Source organism: Salvelinus namaycush, chromosome 12, assembly GCF_016432855.1.
Source record: "Salvelinus namaycush isolate Seneca chromosome 12, SaNama_1.0, whole genome shotgun sequence".
NCBI lineage: Eukaryota > Metazoa > Chordata > Actinopteri > Salmoniformes > Salmonidae > Salvelinus > Salvelinus namaycush.
This window is the reverse complement of record NC_052318.1, coordinates 41,791,935-41,818,719: the sequence shown is the minus strand read 5'-3', so window position 1 is coordinate 41,818,719 and position 26,785 is coordinate 41,791,935. Positions and strand designations below refer to the sequence as shown.

The 26,785-nt window shown below is 42.9% G+C and overlaps 1 protein-coding gene across 5 annotated transcripts; it reads left to right on the top strand.

The window, feature by feature from the left end:
* Nucleotides 1-2,736: 2,736 nt before the first annotated feature.
* LOC120057246 (syntaxin-5-like) lies at nt 2,737-25,675 on the top strand. 5 transcript variants are annotated; one of them, XM_039005790.1, is made up of 10 exons: nt 2,737-3,046; nt 10,259-10,493; nt 12,565-12,635; nt 15,057-15,177; nt 15,277-15,319; nt 16,863-16,942; nt 17,026-17,126; nt 17,338-17,459; nt 22,606-22,728; nt 25,068-25,675. In XM_039005790.1, the coding sequence occupies exons 7-10, from the start codon at nt 17,040-17,042 to the stop codon at nt 25,195-25,197; spliced, it is 462 nt and encodes a 153-aa protein (XP_038861718.1). In that variant the 5' UTR covers nt 2,737-3,046; nt 10,259-10,493; nt 12,565-12,635; nt 15,057-15,177; nt 15,277-15,319; nt 16,863-16,942; nt 17,026-17,039; the 3' UTR covers nt 25,198-25,675. The 5 variants fall into 5 exon arrangements, 4 of the variants coding, with proteins under 4 accessions (XP_038861718.1, XP_038861717.1, XP_038861719.1 ...); XM_039005789.1 differs by lacking the exon at nt 16,863-16,942; XM_039005791.1 differs by lacking the exons at nt 22,606-22,728; nt 25,068-25,675 and adding an exon at nt 17,660-18,287 and having other exon boundaries at nt 16,863-17,126.
* Nucleotides 25,676-26,785: the final 1,110 nt, after the last annotated feature.

The following is a 26,785-nucleotide window of genomic DNA, read 5'->3' as shown; positions in this document are numbered from 1 at the left end:
AACAATGCAGTTATAAGAATGACAAATAATTAAAGAGCAGCAGTAAATAACAATAGCGGGGCTATATACAGGGGGTACCGGTGTTGAGGTAATATGCACATGTAGGTAGAGTTAAAGTGACTATGCATAGATAATAAGAGTAGCAGCAGCGTAGAGGGGGGGGGGGGGGGGGGGGCAATGTAAATAGTCTGGGTAGCCATTTGATTACCTGTTCAGGAGTCTTATGGCTTGGGGGCAGAAGCTGTTTAGAAGCCTCTTGGACCTAGACTTGGCGCTGTGCGGTAGCAGAGAGAACAGTCTATGACACGGGTGGCTGGAGTCTGACCATTTTTAGGGCCTTCCTCTGACACCACCTGGTGTAGAGGTCCTGGATGGCAGGAAGCTTGGCGCCGGTGATGTACTGGGCCATACGCACTACCCTCCGTAGTGCCTTGCGGTCGGAGGCCGAGCAGTTGCCATACCAGGCAGTAATGCAACCGTCAGGATACTCTCGATGGTGCAGCTGTAAACCCTTTTGAGGATCTGAGGACCCATGCCTAACTGGTCACGGATCGTAGAGGTGATTACCACCAGAGAAAAGGTACAGAAATAGGGCTTGTTCAACATTAAATCCATGATGCACTTTGAATTAATGGTGACTGACTACAAATAATAATGAGTAGTTCATTATGATGCAAGGTGATTTGTAGATCAGTCAGTCGCCTGCCTTGTCGGCTGCAATGTTGAACAAGCACTATTTCTATACCTTTTCTCTGGTGGTAAACACCACTACGATCCGTGACCAGTCCATACACTGACATATCGCACTACTGAGCTGAGCCATTCAAGCTTCAAATGTCATTTTATTTGTCACTTGCTTCGTAAACAACAGGTGTAGATTAACAGTGAAACGCTTACTTACGGGCCGTTCCCAACAATGCAGAGAAAGAAAATGGAATAATAATAAAAGTAATAATAAATACACAATGAGTAACAATAACTTGGCTATATTCATGGGGTACCAGTACTGAGTCAATGTGCATGGGTACGGGTAATTGAGGTAGATATGTACATGTGACTAGTCAACAGGAACGCTAATAAACTAGCAGCAGCATATGTGTTAAAGTTAGAGTTAGTGCAAAAAGGATCAATGCAGATAGTTCGGGTAGCTATTTGGTTAACTACACTGAACAAAACTATAAACGGAACATGCAACAACTTCAAAGATTTTACTGAGCTACAGTTCATATAAGAAAATCAGTTCACTGAAATGAATTCATTAGGCCCTAATCTATGGATTTCACATGACTGGGAATACAGATATGTAATTGTTGGTCACAGATACCTTGGGAAAAATAAGTAGTGGCGTGGATCAGAAAAACAGTCAGTATCTGGTGTGACCGTTTGCCTCATGCATCGTGACACATCTCCTTCGCAGAGTTGAACAGGCTGTTGATTGTGGCCTTTGGAATGTTTTCCCACTCCTCTTCAATGGCTGTGTAAAGGTAGGGAACTGGAACACGCTGTCGTACACGTCAATCCAGAGCATCCCAAACATGCTCAATGGATGACATGTCTGGTGAATATGCACGCCTCTAAAATAACGTTGGAGGCGGCTTATGGTAGAGAAATTAACATTCAATTCTCTGGCAACGATTCTGGTGGACATTCCTGCAGTCAGCATGCCAATTCCATGCTCCCTCAACTTGACATCTGTGGCATTGTGTTGTGTGACAAAACTGCATATTTTAGAGTGGCCTTTTATTGTCCCCAGCACAAGGTGCACCTGTGTAAAGATCATGCTGTTTAATCAGCTTCTAGATATGCATTATCTTGGCAATGGAGAAATGCTCACAAACAGGGATGTAAACACATTTGTGCACAACATTTGAGAGAAATAAGCTTCTGCATATGAAACATTTCTGGGATCTTTTATTTCAGCTCATAAAACATGGGACCAACACTTTACATGTGCACCATGTGCAGTCTTTGACAGTCTTATAATTGTTTTTGCTTGCACTGTCCTGGTTAGATCCACCATTTGACAATGTGAAAAAATATCCAGAACAGATTATTTGATCCCTTGTATATATTTAGGCTGAATTCACATGACTATTCTCTGCACTGTGTTTGGGCTCTACAGAAACCATGCATGAATGGACAGGTCGGAATTGGTCCTACTGGGTTTCCGTACCCCGTAATGTAATAAAGTCGACGTGACGCTGAACTCGGGGTATAGATGAAGAACCCATAGCCTTAGTAATGACAAATATTTTTATAACTAATCCAAGACAAATTTTAGCCTGTCGTTTCCAATGGGAACAAATTAGTCACAGTGGGCAGAGCCAAACACGAGCTAGCAAGATCTAAGATTGGCATATTCTAGCAAGTATTTGCATGTTTCCGTTAAGGAACGCCTACTCAAGTGCGCGTATGCATTACCTAACTTCGCCTTTGCAATCCTTCTAAACTACGCGATTTTTTACAACTTTGGCAAAGAGTAAAGTTTACAAAACCTAATCCACTCTGTTAATAACATATTTTAGTTTTAAGAACAGAACTGTATTGAGAGCAAATGTTTCATCGATGAGAAAATGTGCAGAATGTCGGCCAAAATCCATCTCGTTCCATCTTCTCCCACTGCCAACCACTGGGCTTCCTCTCACTGCCATATTTGATAGTGAGTGGAAACGCCAAGCGGATGCTTCACATTTATACATCCGGTGAAATATCTGTCTCGTGCCATCTGTGGTAAAATGCCGCCTTCAAAACAACTGGGTACTCGGAAAGATACGAGGTAAAATCATGACATCAGTGATCTTCAGGTCGGAGCTCTAGATAGAGTTCCTGAGTTGGGATTCCGAGTTGGATGACGGTTCAAATCGATTTTCCCAGTCGGAGATTTCTTTTCGCAGTTTCTTTTCGCAGTTTCCAGTTGTTTTGAACGCACTGAAGTCGGAGATTTCCGAGTTCCCATTTGTTTTGAACGTGGTATTGTATTGGAGAAGCAGTTTTAGCCTATCTTCGTATTATACTGTATTTGGTGTAGCGAGCCATATACTTACCGGTAAGATATTGTTGGTATTGAAACCTCACTATGGGTCGAAAAGATACCCTTAAAACACATGCTTAGTTATGTATCCAGACTGTTTTTGTTGTGCCAATGTTTTTACTGTAACGCTACCTACTACAGTAGCTAACGTTAAATTGTTACCTAACCTAGTAGTAGCTAGCCAGCTAGCTAGGCTAATTCAGTTTTGGTAACCAGAATGCTAACTAGCAGCAGGCTTGTTTTGAGAATATTGCCATTCACTCACCACACACACACACAGTCATTCCATCTTCTGTTAGCTAGATACATCTAGGAGAATATAACATTTATGAATATTGATGCCGTTGGTCCTAGATTATACTTTGTCGATTCTGAGAGTTAATATTAGCCGCCCGGCTGTGTGTAATGAAGTTAACGAACAAAGTAGCTTCTTAATACTTGTTTCCTGTTCTGACCATAATTCGACTGTTACTGTTAGGCCAATTTATTTTTTATTTAAGTAGGTCATCAGTTAAGAACAAATTCTTATTTACAATGACGGCCTAGGAACAGTGGGTTAACAGCCTTGTTCAGGGGCAGAATGACAGATTTGTACCTTGTCAGCTCGGGGATTCGATCTAGCAACTTTTCGGGTTACTAGTCCAACCTCTAGGCTACTTGAAGCCCCCAATCATTATATGAACTAACAAGCATGTGCTCTGCCTTCAATGGATAGACCGCTAGTACCTCAACTAATATTAGGTCAATCAACAAATTGTAATCTGGATTTTACATCATTGGATTGTTCTGTTTTGCATTACTGGGCTTTGTAGATATTTTTAGACATATTTTTAACAGCAGATTCAAATCAAATTGTATTTGTCACATACACATGGTTAGCAGATGTTAATGCGAGTGTAGCGAAATGCTTGTGCTTCTAGTTCCGACAATGCAGTAATAACCAACGAGTAATCTAACCTAACAATTTCACAACAACTTACCTTATACACACAAGTGTAAAGGAATGAAGAATGTGTACATAAAAATATATGAATGAGTGATGGTACAGAACGTCATAGGCAAGATGCAGTAGATGGTATCGAGTACAGTATATACATATGAGATGAGTAATGTAGGGTATGTAAACATATAAAAGTGGCATTGTTTAAAGTGGCTAGTGATACAGGTATTATGGCAAGATGCAGTAGATGGTATAGAGTACAATATATACAGTGGGGAGAACAAGTATTTGATACACTGCCGATTTTGCAGGTTTTCCTACTTACAAAGCATGTAGAGGTCTGTAATTTTTTATCATAGGTACACTTCAACTGTGAGAGACGGAATCTAAAACAAAAATCCAGAAAATCACATTGTATGATTTTTAAGTAATTAATTTGCATTTTATTGCATGACATAAGTATTTGATCACCTACCAACCAGTAAGAATTCCGGCTCTCACAGACCTGTTAGTTTTTCTTTAAGAGGCCCTCCTGTTCTCCACTCATTACCTGTATTAACTGCACCTGTTTGAACTCGTTACCTGTATAAAAGACACCTGTCCACACACTCAATCAAACAGACTCCAACCTCTCCACAATGGCCAAGACCAGAGAGCTGTGTAAGGGCATCAGGGATAAAATTGTAGACCTGCACAAGGCTGGGATGGGCTACAGGACAATAAGCAAGCAGCTTGGTGAGAAGGCAACAACTGTTGGCGCAATTATTAGAAAATGTAAGAAGTTCAAAATGACGGTCAATCACCCTCGGTCTGGGGCTCCATGCAAGATCTCACCTCGTGGGGCATCAATGATCATGATGAAGGTGAGGGATTAGCCCAGAACTACACGGCAGGACCTGGTCAATGACCTGAAGAGAGCTGGGACCACAGTCTCAAAGAAAACCATTAGTAACACACTACACCGTCATGGATTAAAATCCTGCAGCGCACGCAAGGTCCCCCTGCTCAAGCCAGCGCATGTCCAGGCCTGTCTGAAGTTTGCCAATGACCATCTGGATGATCCAGAGGAGGAATGGGAGAAGGTCATGTGGTCTGATGAGACAAAAATAGAGCTTTTTGGTCTAAACTCCACTCGCCGTGTTTGGAGGAAGAAGAAGGATGAGTACAACCCCAAGAACACCATCCCAACCGTGAAGCATGGAGGTGGAAACATCATTCTTTGGGGATGCTTTTCTGCAAAGGGGACAGGACGACTGCACCGTATTGAGGGGAGGATGGATGGGGCCATGTATCGAGAGATCTTGGCCAACAACCTCCTTCCCTCAGTAAGAGCATTGAAGATGGGTCGTGGCTGGGTCTTCCAGCATGACAACGACCCGAAACACACAGCCAGGGCAACTAAGGAGTGGCTCCGTAAGAAGCATCTCAAGGTCCTGGAGTGGCCTAGCCAGTCTCCAGACCTGAACCCAATAGAAAATCTTTGGAGGGAGCTGAAAGTCCGTATTGCCCAGCGACAGCCCCGAAACCTGAAGGATCTGGAGAAGGTCTGTATGGAGGAGTGGGCCAAAATCCCTGCTGCAGTGTGTGCAAACCTGGTCAAGAACTACAGGAAACGTATGATCTCTGTAATTGCAAACAAAGGTTTCTGTAACAAATATTAAGTTCTGCTTTTTTGATGTATCAAATACTTATGTCATGCTAATTAATTACTTAAAAATCATACAATGTGATTTTCTGGATTTTTGTTTTAGATTCCGTCTCTCACAGTTGAAGTGTACCTATGATAAAAATTACAGACCTCTACATGCTTTGTAAGTAGGAAAACCTGCAAAATCGGCAGTTTATCAAATACTTCTTCTCCCCACTGTACATATGAGATGAGTAATGTAAGGTATGTAAACATTATATGAAGTGGCATTGTTTAAAGTGACTAGTGATACATTTTTTTCATACATTTTTACATTGTTAAAGTGGCTGGAGTTGAGTCAGTATGTTGGCAGCAGCCACTCAATGTTAGTGGTGGCTGTTTAACAGTCTGATGGCCTTGAGATAGAAGCTGTTTTTCAGTCTCTCGGTCCCTGCTTTGATGCACCTGTACTGACCTCGCCTTCTGGATGATAGCGGGGTGAACAGGCAGTGGCTCGGGTGGTTGTTGTCCTTGATGATCTTTATGGCCTTCCTGTGACATCGGGTGGTGTAGGTGTCCTGGAGGGCAGGTAGTTCGCCCCCGGTGATGCGTTGTGCAGACCTCACTACCCTCTGGAGAGCCTTACAGTTGTGGGCGGAGCAGTTGCGGTGATACAGCCCGACAGGATGCTCTCGATTGTGCATCTGTAAAAGTTTGTGAGTGCTTTTGGTGACAAGCCAAATTTCTTCAGCCTCCTGAGGCACTGTTGAGAGGCACTGTTGCGCCTTCTTCACCATGCTGTCTGTGTGGGTGGACCATTTCAGTTTGTCCGTGATGTGTACGCCGAGGAACTTAAAACTTACTACCCTCTCCACTACTGTCGATGTGGATAGGTGGGTGCTCCCTCTGCTGTTTCCTGAAGTCCACGATCATCTCCTTTGTTTTGTTGACGTTGAGTGTGAGGTTATTTTCCTGACACCACACTCCGAGGGCCCTCACCTCCTCCCTGTAGGCCATTTCGTCGTTGTTGGTAATCAAGCCTACCACTGTAGTGTCATCTGCAAACTTGATGATTCAGTTGGAGGCGTGCATGGCCACGCAGTCGTGGGTGAACAGGGAGTACAGGAGAGGGCTCAGAACGCACCCTTGTGGGGCCCCAGTGTTGAGGATCAGTGGAGTGGAGATGTTGTTACCTACCCTCACCACCTGAGGGCGGCCCGTCAGGAAGTCCAGTACCCAGTTGCACAGCGCGGGGTCGAGACCCAGGGTCTCCCGCTTGATGATGAGTTTGGAGGGTACTATGGTGTTAAATGCTGAGCTGTAGTCAATGAACAGGATTCTCACATAGATATTCCTCAAGTCTAGATGGGTTAGGGCAGTGTGCAGTGTGGTTGCGATTGCGTCGTCTGTGGACCTATTGGGGCGGTAAGCAAATTGGAGTGGGTCTAGGGTGTCAGGTAGGGTGGAGGTGATATGGTCCTTGACTAGTCTCTCAAAGCACTTCATGATGACGGAAGTGAGTGCTACGGGGCGGTAGTCGTTTAGCTAAGTTACCTTAACTTTCTTGGGAACAGGAACAATGGTGGCCCTCTTGAAGCATGTGGGGACAGCAGACTGGGATAAGGATTGATTGAATATGTCCGTAAACTCTGGGTTCACGCCCAGGCTCTGTCGCAGCCGGCCGCGACCGGGAGGTCCGTGGGGCGACGCACAATTGGCCTAGCGTCGTCCGGGTTAGGGAGGGTTTGGCCGGCAGGGATATCCTTGTCTCATCGCGCTCCAGCGACTCCTGTGGCGGGCCGGGCACAGTGCGCGCTAACCGAGGGGGCCAGGTGCACGGTGTTTCCTCCGACACATTGGTGCGGCTGGCTTCCGGGTTGGAGGCGCGCTGTGTTAAGAAGCAGTGCGGCTTGGTTGGGTTGTGCTTCGGAGGACGCATGGCTTTCGACCTTCGTCTCTCCCGAGCCCGTACGGGAGTTGTAGCGATGAGACAAGATAGTAATTACTAGTGATTGGATACCACGAAAATTGGGGAGAAAAGGGGGTAAAAAACATTTTGGGGAAAAAATAAAAGAATATGTCCGTAAACACACCAGCCAGCTGGTCTGCGCATGCTCTGAGGACGCGGCTGGGGATGCCGTCTGGGCCTACAGCCTTGCGAGGGTTAACACGTTTAAATGTTTTACTCACGTTGGCTGCAGTGAAGGAGAGTCCACAGGTTTTGGTAGCGTGCCGTGTCAGTGGCACTGTATTGTCCTCAAAGCGGGCAAAGAAGTTGTTTAGTCTGTCTGGGAGCAAGACATCCTGGTCCACGACGGGGCTGGTTTTCTTTTTGTAATCTGTGATTGACTGTAGACCCTGCCACATACATCTTGAATTGTGACTCTACTTTGTCTCTATACTGACGCTTAGCTTGTTTGATTGCCTTGCGGAGGGAATAGCTACACTGTTTGTATTCGGTCATGTTTCCGGTCACCTTGCCCTGATTAAAAGCAGTGGTTCGCGCTTTCAGTTTCGCGCGAATGCTGCCATCAATCCACGGTTTCTGGTTTGGGAATGTTTTAATAGTTGCTGTGGGTACGACATCGCCGATGCACTTGCTAATAAACTCGCTCACCGAATCAGCGTATTCGTCAATGTTGTTGTTTGACGCAATGCGGAGCATATCCCAGTCCACGTGATCGAAGCAATCTTGAAGCGTGGAATTAGATTGGTCGGACCAGCGTTGAACAGACCTGAGCGCGGGAGCTTCCTGTTTTAGTTTCTGTCTATAGGCTGGAAGCAACTAAATGGAGTCATGGTCAACTTTTCCGAAGGGAGGGCCTTATATGCGTCGCGGAAGTTAGAATAACAATGATCTAGGGTTTTACCAGCCCTGGTTGCACAATCGATATGCTGATAGAATTTAGGGAGTCTTGTTTTCAGATTGGCCTTGTTAAAATCCCCAGCTACAATGAATGCAGCCTCAGGATATGTGGTTTCCATTCTTGGTTGACTTGGTTAATAACCCTGACCCTAATGATTGTATAAAGCTATGGGACATTCGAGCTATTTGCATGTCAGGCACATTATGTAACAGAACTGTATCCTTATTCTGGAAATCAGGATTTGGTGGGGGCCTGGAAAACTATTTTACCTAACGGTCACTTACCTCACACATTGGTTCTCACTTTTCCATTGACTACTCTGTTCTTTTATCTTTTAGTAAGCAAGGGGAAATAAGTCACTCTTTGTGACAAGAATAGTCTTGTAGACAGACCAGTGTTGCCCAACCCTGGTCCTTGAGTACACCCAACAGTACACAGTATCTTAGTAGCCCTTGACAAACACACCTCATTCAACTCATTGAGGGCTTGGTGATTAGTTGACAAGTGACTTGTTGATAGCCTAGCTAGCAGCTACTGTCTCATTTCAGATGCAGTGCTTCCTGGGACAGTTTGATGTACTTGTCATCTTGGTTCTACAAGTCTTTTTGATGGAAACGTTTAACACAATTCTTACTGGAGTCAGGTGAATCAAACCAAAATAAAATTGTATCGATCACGTGCGTCAAATACAACAGATGTTGACTTGAAGTACAGTGAAATGCTTACTCACAGGCCCATTTATAACAGTGTAGAGTTAAAAATGAAGACATATTTGCTAAATAAAAAAGGAAATGGTAACACAAAACAATGAGGCTATATACAAAGAGTACCAGTACAGAGTCAATGTTCATGGGTACAAGGAAGTTGAGGTAATACAGTATGTACCTATGGATAGGGGTAAAAGTGAGTAGGCAGTCAGGATATATAATAAATAGAGTGGCACCAGCGGTGTGTGTGTGTGTGTGTGTGTGTTGGAGTCAGTTTAGTATGTGTGAGGGTTTGGGTAGAGTCTAGCGGGTGTGCATAGACCCATTGCAAGAGAGACAGTGCAAAACCATTAAAATAAATAAATAATAAAGGTGGTCAATGTAAATAGTCCGGGTAGCCATTTGATTAACTGTTCAGCAGCCTAATGGCTTGGAGGTAGAAGCTGTTCAGCAGCCTAATGGCTTGGGGGTAGAAGCTGTTCAGCAGCCTAATGGCTTGGGGGTAGAAGCTGTTCAGCAGCCTAATGGCTTGGGGGTAGAAGCTGTTCAGCAGCCTAATGGCTTGGGGGTAGAAGCTGTTCAGCAGCCTAATGGCTTGGGGGTAGAAGCTGTTCAGCAGCCTAATGGCTTGGGGGTAGAAGCTGTTCAGCAGCCTAATGGCTTGGGGGTAGAAGCTGTTCAGCAGCCTAATGGCTTGGGGGTAGAAGCTGTTCAGCAGCCTAATGGCTTGGGGGTAGAAGCTGTTCAGCAGCCTAATGGCTTGGGGGTAGAAGCTGTTCAGCAGCCTAATGGCTTGGGGGTAGAAGCTGTTCAGCAGCCTAATGGCTTGGGGGTAGAAGCTGTTCAGCAGCCTAATGGCTTGGGGGTAGAAGCTGTTCAGGAGCCTTTTGGTCCCAGACTTGGCGCTCCGGTACCACTTGTTGTGAGGTAGCAGATAGAAAAGTCTATGACTTGGGTGGCTGGAGTCATTGACAATTTTTAGGGCCTTCCTCTGACCCCGCCTGATATACAGGTTCTGGATGGCAGGGAGTTCGGCCCGAGTGATGTACTGATGTCTAAAGTGGGACTCTGTGTTTTCTCCAAAAGGTGATTGTATCTGAGCATCCATGAACACGCGTCGTTACCACGATCCTAGGAACAGCCAGGAAGGGGTGTACCTAGGGCTTGCCCAGACCCAGTCACTGCTGATCCTGCCACAGGACCCACAACTCACAGCGCCCAGTCCACCTCCACCTGACCCATGGTGGACATAAGCAACATGTCTGGCAGGGACCGCACCAATGAGTTCCAGTTAGTCTGCAGGTCACTACAGGGGAGACAGGTGAGTCAAATGAGCAACATAGAAAGGCCATGTAGAGTCATGGCCAAAAGTTTTGAAAATGACACAAATATAAATTTTCACAGAGTTTGCTGCTTCAGTGTCTTTAGATATTTTTGTCAGATGTTACTATGGAATACTGAAGTATAATTACAAGCATTTCATAAGTGTCAAAGGCTTGTATTGACAATTACATGAAGTTGATGCAAAGAGTCAATATTTGCAGTGTTGACCCTTCTTTTTCAAGACCTCTGCAATCCGCCCTGGCATGTTGTCAATTAACTTCTGGGCCACATCCTGACTGATGGCAGCCCATTCTTGCATAATCAATGCTTGGAGTTTGTCAGAATTTGTGGGGTTTTGTTTGTCCATCCGCCTCTTGAGGATTGACCACAAGTTCTCAATGGGATTAAGGTCTGGGGAGTTTCCTTGCCATGGACCCAAAATATCAATGTTTTGTTCCCCTAGCCACTTAGTTATATGCTCCATCATGCTGAAAAAGGCATTGTTCGTCACCAAACTGTTCCTGGATGGTTGGAAGAAGTTGCTCTCAGAGGATGTGTTGGTACCATCCTTTATTCATGGCTGTGTTCTTAGGCAAAATTGTGAGTGAGCCCACTCCCTTGGCTGAGAAGCAAACCCACACATGAATGGTCTCAGGATGCTTTACTGTTGGCATGACACAGGACTGATGGTAGCGCTCACCTTGTCTTCTCCGGACAAGCTTTTTTCCGGATGCCCCAAACAATTGGAAAGGGGATTCATCAGAGAAAATGACTTTACCCCAGTTCTCAGCAGTCCAATCCCTGTACCTTTTGCAGAATATCAGTCTGTCCCTGATGTTTTTCCTGGAGAGAAGTGGCTTCTTTGCTGCCCTTCTTGACACTAGGCCATCCTCCAAAAGTCTTCGCCTCACTGTGCGTGCAGATGCACTCACACCTGCCTGCTGCCATTCCTGAGCAAGCTCTGTACTGGTGGTGCCCCGATCCCGCAGCTGAATCAACTTTAGGAGACGTCCTGGCGCTTGCTGGACTTTCTTGGGCGCCCTGAAGCCTTCTTCACAACAATTGAACCGCTCTCCTTGAAGTTCTTTATGATCCGATAAATGGTTGATTTAGGTGCAATCTTACTGGCAGCAATATCCTTGCCTGTGAAGCCCTTTTTGTGCAAAGCAATGATGACGGTACGTGTTTCCTTGCAGGTAACCATGGTTGACCATGGAAGAACAATGATTCCAAGCACCACTCTCCTTTTGAAGCTTCCAGTCTGTTATTCGAACTCGATCAGAATGACAGAGTGATCTCCAGCCTTGTCCTCGTGAACACACACCTTTGTCAACGAGAGAATCACTGACATGTCAGCTGGTCCTTTTGTGGCAGGGCTGAAATGCAGTGGAAATGTTTTTTGGGGATTCAGTTCATTTGCATGGCAAAGAGGGACTTTGCAATTAAATGCAATTCATCTTATCACTCTTCATAACATTCTCGAGTATATGCAAATTGCCATCAAACAAACTGAGGCAGCAGACTTTGTGAAAATTAACGTGTCATTCTCAAAAGTTTTGGCCACGACTGTATGTCGTTCGGAACTACTATCAAATGTCGAGAATCAAAATATTCTCTAGCTTCCCTACAATGGGTGTGGATGTACTTTACAATTGCATACCACCCAGTTTAATTTCACTGATCAATGTTGATTGAGGTTCCTTTTTCTCCAGGATGGGGTCTATTCCAGTAAGCCAGCCCTCAGGGCAATCAGACAACACAGTGACTTTACCCTCATGGCAAAGCTAGTAGCATTACACTGTGTTATAAACACTCATTAATTATGAGAACAGATACATCTTTTATATATAGCCCCTCTATCAGAATCCATATAGCCTACTCAACTGTTTGTTTATTTCTATTTAACAGGAGGATTGGGAAGGACTTGAGTAACACTTTTGCCAAACTAGAAAAACTCACAATACATAAGGAATCAATCTTTTTAAAGGGATTTTTTGTTGTTGTTGAATGTAATTAGTGTCCACAATATGGTAATGGATATGTAACTTGCTGATTCTTATCTTTCCTAGTTGCCAAAAGGAAATCCCTCTTTGATGACAAAGCTGTGGAGATTGAGGAGTTAACCTACATCGTTAAACAGGTGAGGGGAGACATAGGCCTGTATTAGATTCCGTCGTTATGCTAGTGTTTATACAGTGCATTCAGAAAGTATTCAGACCCCTTCACTTTTTCCACATTTTGTTACGTTACAGCCTTATTCTAAAATGTATTTAATTGTTTTTTTCCCCTCATCAATCTACACACGATACCCCATAATGACAAAGCAAAAACAGATTGACATTTTTGAAAATGTATTATAAATAAAAAACTTTATCATAAGTATTAAGACCCTTTACTCAGTACTTTGTCGAAGCACCTTTGACAGTGATTACAGCCTCGAGTCTTCTTGGGTATGAAGCTACAAGCTTGGCACACCTGTATTTGGAGAGTTTCTCCCATTCTTCTCTGCAGATCCTCTCATGTCTGTCAGGTTTGATGGAGAGTGTCGCTGCACAGCTATTTTCAGGTCTCTCCAGAGATGTTAGATCGGGTTCAAGTCCGGGCTCTGGCTGCACCACTCAAGGACATTCAGAGACTTGTCCCGAAGCCACTCCTGTGTTGTCTTGGGTGTGTGCTTAGGGTTGTCATCCTGTTGCGAGGTGAAACTTCGCCCCAGTCTGAGGTCATGAGTGCTTTGGAGCTGGTTTTCATCAAGGATCTTTCTGTACTTTGCTCCGTTCATCTTTCCCATCAATCCTGACTAGTCTGCCAGTTCCTGCTGCTGAAAAACATCCCCACAGCATGATGCTGCCACCACCATGCTTCACGGTAGGGATGGTGCCAGGTTTCCTCCAGACGTGACACTTGGCATTCATGCCAAAGAGTTCAATCTTGGTTTCATCAGACCAGAGAATCTTGTTTCTCATGGTCTGAGAGTCCTTTAGGTGTCTTTTGGCACACTCCAAGCTGGCTGAGGAGTGGCTTCTGTCAGGCCACTCTACCATAAAGGCCTGATTGGTGGAGAGCTGCAGAGATGGTTGTCCTTCTGGCTCTCCCATCTCCACAGAGGAACTCTGGAGCTCTGTCAGTGACCATCGGGTTCTTGGTCACCTCTCTGACCAAGGCCCTTCTCCCCCCGATTGTTCAGTTTCGGCGGGGTATAGGAAGAGTCTTGGTGGTTCCAAACTTCTTCAATTTAAGAATGATGGAGGCCACTGTGTTCTTGGGGACCTTCAATGCTGCAGAAATTTTTTGGTACTCTTCCCCAGATCTGTGCTTCGACACAATCCTGTCTCGAAGCTCTATGGACAATTCCTTCGACCTCACGTCTTGGTTTTTGCTCTGACATGCACTATAAACTGTGGGACCTTATATAGACAGGTTTGTGCCTTTCCAATTATTGTCTAATCAATTGAATTTACCACATGTGGACTCCAATCAAGTTGTATAAACATCTCAAGGATGGAAACAGGATGCACCTGAGCTCAATTTCGAGTCTCATAGCAAAGGTAATGAATACTTATGTAAATAAGGTGTTGCTGTTTTTATGTTCAATACATTTGGTTACATTTCTAAAAACCTATTTTCGCTTTGTCATTATTGGGTATTGTGTGTAGATTGATGTTACGGATACAAGTGTTCTGTGTGTATCCTGTGTGTATTTCTTTTCTCTCCTTCTCCCCTACTCACAGGTGACAATAATCATTCCCCAATCAGTCATCAATCAGTCGCTAATCGGAAGACACCTGCTCCTTTTCCCTTACCCAATCACAGTCCCTTTCCCTTGGTTTAAAACCCCTGTCAGTTGTTTTCTCCCCAGCTCAATCTCTTTGTAACATGCCTTCTGTCTGTAGATCGCTTGTGTGTTTTGCAGCTACATGTCATTTTGTCCCCACCTGTGAGTATTGTTTTGGTTATGGTGTTTGAGTGTTTGTTTGATGGTGGGAAAAGGGGGTAACCAGACAAGTCGCCCTTGGGCTACACTACCCGTAGTTAAACATTGTTAAAAACACTAGTTAGAACTGGGCGGACCACCCCCTGTATTTTTGGTTAGTTAGTTAGCTGTTTGTGAAGTAGGCTAGTCTAGCTTAGGGGTGTTTTTGAATTATTATTCTTTCATTCCTTGGGTCCCGCTCAGCCCCTTTTCCTGCTCCCCCCCATTTACCGTGTGTTTATAAATAAACATTTAGTGTTTGACGGTAATTAAGTTGTCTGTGTTATTTGTTCTCACTGTTACGTTTTCACTACTATAATTTGCATGAGTTGTGTTACGGGTCCCATTACCATCCCCCCTAGACTGTCGGGCCAAAGGGATTCGTAACAATTGATGAGGATTTTTTTTCATTTAATCCATTTTAGTATAAGGCTGTAACGTAACAAAATGTGGAGAAATCAAGGGGTCTGAATACTTCCCGAAGGCACTGTATTTACAGAATGCTATTCATGCACACTTCAGGCACACTTTATTAGATGCCTTTTGAGATGTAAAAGTAAACTGTCTTTTTTTGTTTTCTTTGTACAGGACATAAACAGTTTGAATAAACAGATAGCACAGCTGCAGGCAGGGCCTTGTGCGCTCCAGACAAAGTCAGAATGGCAAACATCTACAGACACATTCCAACACCATCGTTGTCTCCCTCCAGGTAACTTCCATGCTCTGGCATTCTGATAGGCCACTGGTTTTATCCAATGTAGACTTTTACATGTTGCGTTCATTTTATAACAACCTTTTTCTGTTCTAGTCAAAACTGGCATCAATGTCAAACGACTTTAAGTCTGACTGAGGTAAGGCATGCTGACACACACCTCTTTTCACAGTAAATCTTTTGACCAGACTAGTTTCGATTTTTTTTGTTCCATTTACAGTGGGGTACGAAATGATTTATACCCTTGAGAAAGATCAGTGAAAATGACTGTATAAAATACTGAGCTACAGGTAACTGCCAAAATAAAGGAAACACACAGGTCTTAAGTTAATTAAGCAATGAACATGCCATCATGCTTAGGGTCGTGTATAATAATGCTGTGCAGGCCATTATTTTGACTACTATGGCTATGCCCCCATAGAATGAAAATGACCCATCCACAGGGCATGAGTGGTCACTGGTTTGCTGAGCATGAAAACAATGTACACCATATTCTGTAGTCGTCTCAGTAGCCAGGTCTCAACCCAATTAAACACTTATGGGAGATTCTGGTGAAATGCCTGAGACAGCATTTTACAACACCATCACAAAACACCAAATGATGGAATTTATGGCGCCTCCCTCCTATAGAGTTCCAGACACTTGTAGAATTTATGCCTGGGTGCATTGAAGCTGTTCTGGCTCGTGGTGGCCCAACGCCCTATTAAGACACTATGTTGGAGTTTACTTTAGTTTTCGCAGTTACCTGTATGTTGTAAGCAAAAAAAAAGGGGGGAATTATATTATTGTAAACGAATACAATTGCTCAGAGAAAGAAGTAAGAATTTTTATCTCAAAAAGGAAGGGGTCAAAATGATTGACACCCCTGTTTTCAATACCTTTCAATACCTCACCTTGCGAGGATAATGGCACTGATACTTTTTCTTAAATGTTTTATGAGATTGGAGAACACATTGGGAGGGATTTTAGACCGTTCCTCCATACAGATTCTTTCCAGATCCTTGATCTCCTTCGTCTGCACTTATGGACTGCCCTCATCAATTCAATCCACACGTTTTCAATGGGGTTCAAGTTCGGCGACTGAGATGGCCATTGCAAAATATAGATTTTGATGTGTGCTTGGGGTCATTGTCTTGCTGGAAGATCCACTTGCAGCCAAGTTTCAGCCTCCTAACAGAGGCAATCAGGTTTCTGACTAAAATGTCCTGGTACTGGGTAAAGTTCATGATGCCGTTGACCTTAACAAGGGCCCCAGGACCAGTGGAAATAAAATAGCCCCATAACATCAAAGATCCCCCACCATATCTCACAGTAGATATGGGGTTATTTGGCGTTTTAAATGAGATTGCATGAGCAGAAAATGGAGAATAATAACCCCACGCCAAACAGCTCTATTTTCATGTCATCCAACAAATGTAAATGTCTGGAGTTTTCTAAACGGCACATGGATTGGAACTGGTGCTTTGGTCAGATGACATGAAAATAGAGCTGTTTGGCCACGTACACAAGCGGCGGGTTTGACATTGAAATGAAAACCCCTACCTTTTTGAGAAAACACAGTTGTTAAACAGCTTGTTTTATCAAGGATGTCAATACTTTTGGACCCCACAGTATATTTGTTGGTTCATAAACGGTTTAAACATTGATTTTCTTCTCGCCCCCACACTCTTTTCCCTTTGTAGAACCTCAAAGAGCAGAAAACTAGAAGAGATCAGTTTTCTCAAGCTCCAGCTTCCTCCTCCCATCCACGCCAGCAACTTCAGTGAGGAAAAACTCGTATCAGCTCTAATGTACAAAACAACAGTAAACAGTACAGCCTGACTTACTACTTACTCTCTCTTGTAGGTAACTCATTGTTAATGCAGGACGACTCTAAAAAGACAGCTGAAGTCTCTGTAGATATGGAATTCCGCGCCAGTCAACAGCTGCAGCTCATCAATGAACAGGTATTACCTCAGCTCCTCTTGACTATGTGGCGTTAAAGGGATAGTGACAATAATAACAATTACATTTGAAGCTTGACACACTGTCCTCTTTAAATACAAACACTTTTATTGACTTGTTTCTGGATTCATGTGTAAATCAATACTACTGGTTGTTTCTAAATAATTGGCATTCATGCTAAGTGGTCTAACTCTTGTGGCGTGTGTTGTACAGGAGTCGTACATCCAGAGCCGCGCGGACACCATGCAGAACATAGAGAGCACCATCGTAGAGCTGGGCTCCATCTTCCAGCAGCTGGCCCACATGGTGAAGGAGCAGGAAGAGACTGTGCAGAGGTGAGGGAGAAATGGAAAGATAGACAGAGATTATCAAGCTGCTGGTAGAGATGCTTTGTCCCTGGTATGACATAGTTGTTCCAGTGTTTTGTTGAGATTACATATCTTAACTGTGATCAGACGGGGCGTGCAGTGGTAAGCAGGCTAGTGGAACCTCTGACACTCATTGTCCTCCCCTTTTGCCATCCTATTTCCTGCAGAATTGATGCCCACGTGGGGGACAGCCAGCTCAACGTAGATATGGCACATTCAGAGATCTTCATGTACTTTCAGTCTGTCTGATCCAACCGCTGGCTCATGGTCAAAATCTTCCTCATCCTCCATAGTATTCTTCATCATCTTTGTGGTCTTCTTTGCCTGAGGACCAGGAGGCACTTGGCTAAGAATGATAGGAAGGAGGATGAGAAAGGGAGGAATTGTGCTGGAGGAGAGTAGAGTGGGGAGGAAAGAGATGAAATAGAGAGGATGTGTGGGGAACAGAGGAGTAGCTGGATGGGTGGTGTGTTCCCTCTTTGTTTTTCAGACTTCCTCTTCTTGTGGTTTAAAGAAAAGACCACTACTAACAAACAATTATATGTGTGTCAGGATGCAGTTATATTAATAATAGCTGTATTGTAGGTAGAAAGGAGATGAAAATATTATTATTATCCTCCATTGTATGGAGTAAATAGATGAAGATGATGATGATGATGATGATGGGAGGAAAGAAGACTATTGCAGTTGGATTAAAACTCTTTTTGTTTTCAAATCAAAATCCAAAATGTATTTTATTTTTATTTCACCATTTATTTAACCAGGTATGCCCGTTGAGAACAAGTTCTCATTTACAACTGCAACCTGGCCAAGATAAAGCAAAGCAGTGCGACAAAAACAACAACACAGAGTTACACAAACAAACTTACAGTCAATATTACAATAGAAAAATCTATGTACAGTGTGTGCAAATGTAGAAGAGTAGGGAGGTAAGGCAATAAATAGGCCATAGAGGCAAAATAATTACAATTTAGCATTAACTCTGGAGTGATAGATGTGCAGATGATGATGTCCAAGTAGAGATACTGGGGTGCAAAAGAGCAAGAGGATAAATAACAATATGGGGATGAGGTAGTTGGGTGTGCTATTTACAGATTGGCTGTGTACAGGTGCAGTGATCGGTAAGCTGCTCTGACAGCTGATGCTTAAAGTTAGAGAGGGAGATCTAAGACTCCAGCTTCAGTGATTTTTGCAATTCGTTCCAGTCATTGGCAGTAGAGAACTGGAAGGAAAGGTGGCCAAAGGAAGTGTTGGCTTTGGTGGTGACCAGTGAAATATACTTGCTGGCGCGTGTGCTACGGGTGGGTGTTGCTATGGTGACCAGTGAGCTGAGGTAAGGCGGGGCTTTACCTAAGATAGACTTATAGATGACCTGGAGCCAGTGGGTTTGGCGACAAATATGTAGTGAGGGCCAGCAAACAAGAGCATACAGGTCGCAGTGGTGGGTAGTATAAGGGGCTTTGGTGACAAAACAAATGTTATAGACTACATCCAGTTTGCTGGGTAGAGTGTTGGAGGCTATTTTGTAAATGACATTGCCAAAGTCAAGGATTGGTAGGATAGTCAGTTTTACGAGGATATGTTTGGCAGCATGAGTGAAGGAGGCTTTGTTGAGAAATAGGAAGCCGATTCTAGATTTAATTTTGGATTGGAGATGCTTAATGTGAGTCTGGAAGGAGAGATTACAGTCTAACCAGACACCTAGGTATTTGTAGTTGTCCACATATTCTAAGTCAGAATCGTCCAGAGTAGGGATGCTAGTCGGGCGGAAGGGTGCGGGCAGCAATCGGTTGAAGAGCATGCACTTAGTTTTACTTGCAGTTGGAGGCCTCGGAAGGAGTGTTGTATGGCATTGAAGCTCGTTTGGAGGTTTATTAGCAAAGTGTCCAAAGAAGGGCCAGATGTATACAGGATGGTGTCGTCTGCATAGAGGTGGATCAGAGAATCGCCAGCAGCAAGAGTGACATCATTGATATATACAGGGAAAAGAGTCGGCCCAAGAATTGAACCCTGTGGCACCCCATAGAGACTGCCAGCGGTCCGGACAGTAATACCTACTCTAGGAGTTTAGGGCTGATTGGCAAGGCCATGTGAATGCCCTTTTCTTTGATGGTTAGAAAAGCTGATGGGAAATGTTTTGGCAACACATAACTTAAACTGTACATGCGTTGTGTTGCACAATGCTATCATGCACATAAAAGGACATCCATCATGACGGTCATCTTGACGTGGTTGACCTGAGATAAATGAATGTACTGTGTAAGTGAAGCATTGCCAGTATTTCTGACGATGCTTTTATTTTCTGTAGTCAGATTCTGTATGTGCAGAACATGCAGTTAGGTGAGGAGAAAATGTGTCTTTTTAAAAAATAAAATAAAAACGGTTTGAACGGTGACCTCGGTCATTTGGCTGACCAATAACGTCATCCAAAATTCCATGACCGTTGCAGCTCTACCGGTTATTTAAATGATGTTAAATCATGGTCTGCACATAACACCTGATGAGGGATATTTTACAGACCATGTTCTCCATTTTCTACCCCCCCCCCCCCCCCCCCCCCCGCACATCTCTTAAAGAGAAAAAATATATACATTATTTATAGATGTTCAGTAAACAAACTTTCACATGAACGTTTTTAAATCTTGGTTGTATCTGTGCCCTTGAGGTATCTGTAAAATAAAATTAATTGTTGAAACGCTTGAAAAAATTCTGATTTGTTATGTTTCCAGAGCAGAGGATGCTGGTGGGAGGAGCTATAGGAGGACGGGCTCATTGTAATGGAATAGGAAAAAATGGAACAGTATCAAACATATGGAAGTCACATTCCATTCCAGACATTACAATGAGCCCGTCCTCCTATAGCCTCCCACCAGCCTCCACTGCTCTAGAGTCCTTTTTGTTCAAGGCAATGACAAAATATTCTAATATACAAACTCATCTGCTTAGCTCAAATTCTGGAGCCAAGAAATGTTGGAATGGAAATTTTCTGGATTTTTCCAACCCAATGTATTTAGCCTGCACTCATTGTACCACTTTTCAGTTACTGTTTTACCCATTTGCTCTGTCTTTGGACATCTTGGAGGAAGTATTGTAGGTCATAGCAAATGTTATTGATACCCTTCATTTCTGTATTTTTTCTGATGCTTTTGTTGCAAATAATGAGTAATGTAAAAGTGAAAATAAAAAGTAACTATTTTAAAGTTTTGTTTTTTTCATTGTCAATGGTAACTGCCAAAATAATGGAAACACTTGATTAAATGATGGATACAAAGTATTTTGAAAGCAGGTGCTTCCAGACAGGTTTGGTTCCTGAGTTAATTAAGCAATGAACATCCCATCATGCTTAGGTTCATGTATAAAAATGCTGGGCAGGCCATTATTCTGGCTACTATGGCTATGACCAATAGGATGACAATACCTCCATCCACAGGGCACAAGTGGTCACTGAATGGTTTGATGAGCATAAAAACTATGTAAGCCATATTCCATGGCCGTCTGAGTCACCAGATCTCACCCCAATTGAACACTTATGGGAGATTCTGGAGTGGTGCCTGAGACAGCGTTTTCCGACACCATCAACAAAACACAAAATTATGGAATTTCTCGTGGAAAAATGGTGTCACATCTCTCCAATAAAGTTCCAGACATTTGAATCCATGCCAAGGTGCAAGAGGAGCAAGGGAAGCGCTACTAAGGTACACAGTAGTACATTTTGGTAGACAGAAGGTGCTCTTTGGTAAAAGGGGTGAATTGGTCATCAAAAAGAAAGGAGGACCAAGGCACTCTTCATATAATTAACTAAAATGCCTTTATTTGTATGGCACGTTCAATACAAACAACGTTTTAAAATCTGACGCGTTTCGGCTGCATGGCCTTCGTCAGGGAGTACCAAAGTGCGTTGACGCTGTTCTGGCTCATTATGGCCCAACACCCTATTAAGACACTTTATGTTAGTGTTTCCTATATTTTGGAAGTTACCTGTAGGTTTAGCGTTATCAGGTTTAGGGTTAATTCTAAATGAGTCAGAAACAGTTTGTTTGCATCCTTTGGAAGCTGAATAGTTTATTTACATTTCTGATTTATTTGCATAGGCATCTATTTCAGAATAATGAAATCTTCCATTAGGAAACAGAATATGTAACTGTTGTATATTGGCACTATTATAAGTTGAGTGAAATTTGTCTTGTAGCTCTGATAATGAGGTTTGCTCCCAGTTTGACTTCTTTTCTTCTCTCTCATGTTATTTCTCCATCTGTCCCTCCCTAGCTTTCGCCCATCTCCACAGGACATATCTCAGGCCAGCCTGGTCTCATAAACTAGACGTAACATAGTAAATGTAAACCTCGGGACACTCAAATTAGTATGATATGTTACGTTTGGTATGGTTACAAAAGATAGAAGGTTACTTAAGGGAAAAAAACTAAAGTAATGTGTTTGGTAGGGCATATAACGCGAACATATAGCAACTGAAAAGTTCGTGTTCGAATCCCATCACGGACAACTTTAGCATTTTAGTTCATTACCAATTTTGCAACTTACCTTCTTTTTTTTTGCTACTTTGCAACTACAGTACATAGCATGTTAGCTAACCCTTCCCATAACATTAACCCTTTTACCATACTCCTAACCTTAAACCCTAACCCCTAGCCTAGCTAACTTTAGCCACCCAGCTAATGTTAACCACAACAAATTGGAATTCGGAAGATATCATACGATCTGAAAATGTGCAACATTTTGTCATTTGTAACAAATTGTAATTTGTAACATATCATACAAAATGGATGATGGACATCCACAAATTAATACATACCAATACGAAACATAACATATCAAACTAATTGGAGGGAACCAGATTTACCTTTACTATGTTATGTCTACCCCTGAGTCCAGGTTTCTCAGGCATGCTCCTAGACCTCCTGTTGACCTCTATGGCTGCCTCTTCTCTCTCATCTCTGGACCACCCTTCCTGTCCTGTGTTCCCCTGGCCTGCTGTCCTGCGCCACTTGGGGTTGATGCAGGTCTGGAAGGTGATGGAGGAGAGGACCTGCTGCGTTTCAGACTCCAGCAGGTGGCCCCTAACTCTCATGTCCTTGTCTCCCTCTACCTTGTCCAGGCAGTCACACAGCACTGAGCGGAAGATACGAGACACCTCGCTCACCTTCGGCTCCAACTCTGTCACCAGCTTCCTTGTCCTAGACATGACAAAGATTATGTATGGAGAAAAAGAGAGAGAATGGTGAGTTTTATAGTTCATGGCTGTGATGACTTGAACTGACATTGTCTGTCAGGACTGTTTAGAACCTCCTGCTACCTCAGTATGACAGGGCCGCACTTGTAGGAAGGGATTTTGGCACAAACGTCCTGGAGATCCATTAGTTCCCCAGGGGTGAGAGTGTATGGGCGCGTTCGAGCGGATCAGTATTGTCAAGTCGGTGACCATCATTGGTGACCATCGCCTTTCAGTGTGTTGCGTTATGGGTAGAACATTTGTCCGACTTGAGACTGCATGTCGACTGCATGAACTTTTACAAAAATCATGTGATCAAAGGTCATGCTGCAGTTACTTTTCACCAACTGCACCATGCAGCCATCACCTGCATTGTGGGAGGCACTGTACGTCAACCAATCATTAGTGGGGGTTTTAGCCCACGCAAACATGGGCAAAGACATTTGAAACAGGAACCAACTTTGCTGTGATTCTGAAGCTACAGGGGATACAAATGAAGGTGATATTTAGGACCGCTCTCTATTAACCAATTCATTTTACACACATGTTTTCAGTTTGGAAGTGTATCATATGGGGGTATAAACAGTTTATTTCGACATTTATAAAGAAAAACTTTTATAAACAATTGCAACTGCCATGTTTATCTGAGCCTTGCTGTTGGAAAACCACTACAGTGTCAATTAAAGGGAGAGTTCTTATCTTAAAAATATCCAATGAACATAATACATCATGAATAATTAGGAATCTAATAATTACAATGAAAGATCCAATGCGAAACAATGTACATTATTTTGCCCTGTAATAGCTTCTGTGCCAAGTGAGTAGAAAGGCGGATGTCTAAATTCTAATCTGCTATTAATACAAGTCTGTGTGAGACCCTTATTGATTGGACCAGCATTTCCCCAGCCAGTGACAGGTTAACATGCCTTGATTTAGATTGGAAATAACTGCCGTCATCTGAGTAGAATCACAGTCGCCATCTCCAGTCTATTTATTAGGGGGATTTTAGAGTAGAAAGAATGAATGTTAAAGTAGCCAAAACAGTAGGTGCATATGGTTAAAGCCAGATGGTTACTACATAGGCTCTGACTGCTGTCACTACCAAACAATATATCCTCCTGAGTACTACATCTCTCATATGGGGAGGCACCTCTTTCTGTGACTACTTTAATCCAATTACGGTTTTACAGAAATAATTACTGTGAATAAAAATGCTTATTATTGTAATTACCTAAGTAAGTAATACATGAAAGGATGTCCAGAACAGAGGATTGAGTTCTCGAAATTAAACTGTTTATTCTCACACAGGCTACTGTATTCCGACGCTCACTTTTTCAGGACGTAAAGAGGTAGAACAATAAACAGCATGGTCATATTACAGAAGCTACTGTGCCCAGCCCCCCTGCCTAGCCCCCCGCGTCTCCACCAATCACACCAGACATTCCTTTGATTGCCAGACAGCAGGTTGACTGGCATGCTGGACCCCGCGAAACCTGGTAAAAAACCTTTAACCTGATTAAATGGTAAATGTGCACTGATAACAACAGAACTCAGTTCAGCCACAATTTCATTAGGCCATGCACTGAACACTTGACAGACTGGAGTAGTTTGAGAAAAAACATTCTGAAATGTAGTTGATACTGAATAAATGTTTGCCATTTGGCAAGCTTCATTTGATAGAAATGGTGAAATGAAGTCTGAGTTTATAATTGTAACCACATTATCACAGGCTACTTCATTAACAAAGAGGCTACCAACCAACGTTACAGTTACTCTGTTCCTTTTTTACTAAGCTGCCTTTAAATAATATGAACGATTTTTATAACTAAACCAAGAGAGACCACAGCCTGTAGTTTAAAATAGGAACACATGATCCATAGTGGACAGAGCCAAGCAGGAGCTAGCGAGATCCTATTGGTGCGTTCTAGAATTAATTAGCATATTTCTGTGAACACCTGCTCTGTGATGTGTGCATGTGCAAAAACTCAATTCGCCTTTGCATGCCTTCTAAACAAGGCACTTTTTTAAAACTTTGGCAACGGGTAAAGTCTTACAAAACTTTGTCCACTCTATTCGTAACAGATTGTAGTTTTGGGAACAGAAATGTATATTGAGATGAAATATTGAATCGATGAGTAAATTATCAGAAAGTTGGCCAAAATACATCTCATTCCATCTTCTCTCTCCCTCCTTCTCATTCCCTTATCACTGCCGGCCACTGGACTTCCTCTCAGTACCATATTTGGTAGTGAGCGGAAACACCAAAGGGATGCTTCACATTTATACACCCGGGTGAAATATCTGTCTCATTGTTCTATCTGTGGTTATATTTCACTTCTGATTTTCAGTGTGGCAAGCTCATCTTCGACCAAATGGGACAAAATTGCAGACGTTTGCAAACAAATCCATTTCCAGACCCAGAAGTCCATGCATCATCAGAAATGGGATAAAGGAGGCTTAGATGCAAAAAGGCCCTAATTGAAAACAGTGCTCATGATGGAAGTCAAGTCATCATCCACCTCTTCTTTACTTCTCTTATACCCCCTCCCTTTCCTCCTTTTCTCCCATCACCACCACCCACTCTCTCCTTTTCACATGTAATTGCTGGTCAAGTTTTTCACTCCATCTATTGCCCATCCCTTGTAAATCTGCCCCTCTCTCTTCAACTCTCTCTCTCTCTGAACTCTCTCTGCTTTGTCTCGCTTTTCTTTGTTTAGGTAAACATCTTGCAGAGACAGAGAATACTAAGATACCAATTAGGAGAAGAGTAACTGGGAATCTGAGTACTGCAGTCATCTCTGAGGGAACAGAAGGAAGGACTCTTACATGTTCTTATATTGTCCTTGTGAAAATTATAAGATAAGTTGCAATGGTCTTGATGATATTACAACAACCGTGTTTGACAGTATTGACATGATATTTCAGTTTTTTTAAATAAAATGGTTTTCTCTTCCAATTCAGTTCTGATTGTCATGCTGATCTCTTGAAATTAATCAGGGGCTGTTCCAAATCCAACAGATTGAACTGAAATCTTTGACCCTTGATATTCTGTCAGAAATACATCACTATTTTACCCCATCAAATATCTAGAGTTTAATACAGGGTAGGGTGTTTTGATTGGGTGGTCAACTGGTCCCTGATTGGCTCAAGGCATACCACTGCACTTTTATTTCCCTCCTTCCCTCTTCTGTACTTTTATATTCAAATGTCCAGTCTCCACTCAGACCAGATATTCTGATTCTTGTCAGCGGTATATGGATTATTGTATATTCCTGTTCTTTCTCTGAATAATCAGTTTCTCTTATATGTTTACTTCAAGATTGTCATTATATGCAGTATATCTCCTCTATGCCTCTGTCTGTGCTTGGCCCTGATTTACAGGCTCCCAGCCCTCTGAGTAATAAGACTCCTGTTTCATAGCAGTTGGACTCAGTTCAGTTTTTTTGGTGAGCAAAGGGGATCTGCAAGCTCTCACAGATTGAATTGACGAAGCTAAATGTGCATTAAAGTTACTTTGGTGCGTATTTGTACTGTAACTAATCAAATTCTCATTGTCTGCCAGTGTACCATACCAGCAGTACAGTATAGAATAAAGTGCTTCTCAAGATTGGTATAACTTCCAAGCATTTTCTTGATAAAAAGTCTTACCATTTGCATGCAAGCATTATATTTGTGCTTATTCTGCTTAAAACTGGGTTGCATTTTAACATAGCGTACATTGATGACTACAGTATATGCAGTGACAAAGGGAGAGACCGCCCTGGGAAGATGATCTGGCCAGTGAGAGATAGAGGGAGAAAGTTTGTGTTTTGCTGTCAAAGCCTTGTTTAACTGAGTAAGCGACTAATATATTTCATACTCACTGACAATGATGGCAATGGGCCCAGAGTTAACAACATGGAGGTACATCAGTTAATTGCAAATTTGACTTTTTAATCTTAGAGACTCCTCCGACAACCAGGGCCACTCTGTCTCTGAAGGTGTCTCATGCTTCATCCAGGGTTCAACAAAGTGGTATTTTTGGTTAGTGAGACCTAGCTAAGAGTCTATTAGAGAATGTAGGATT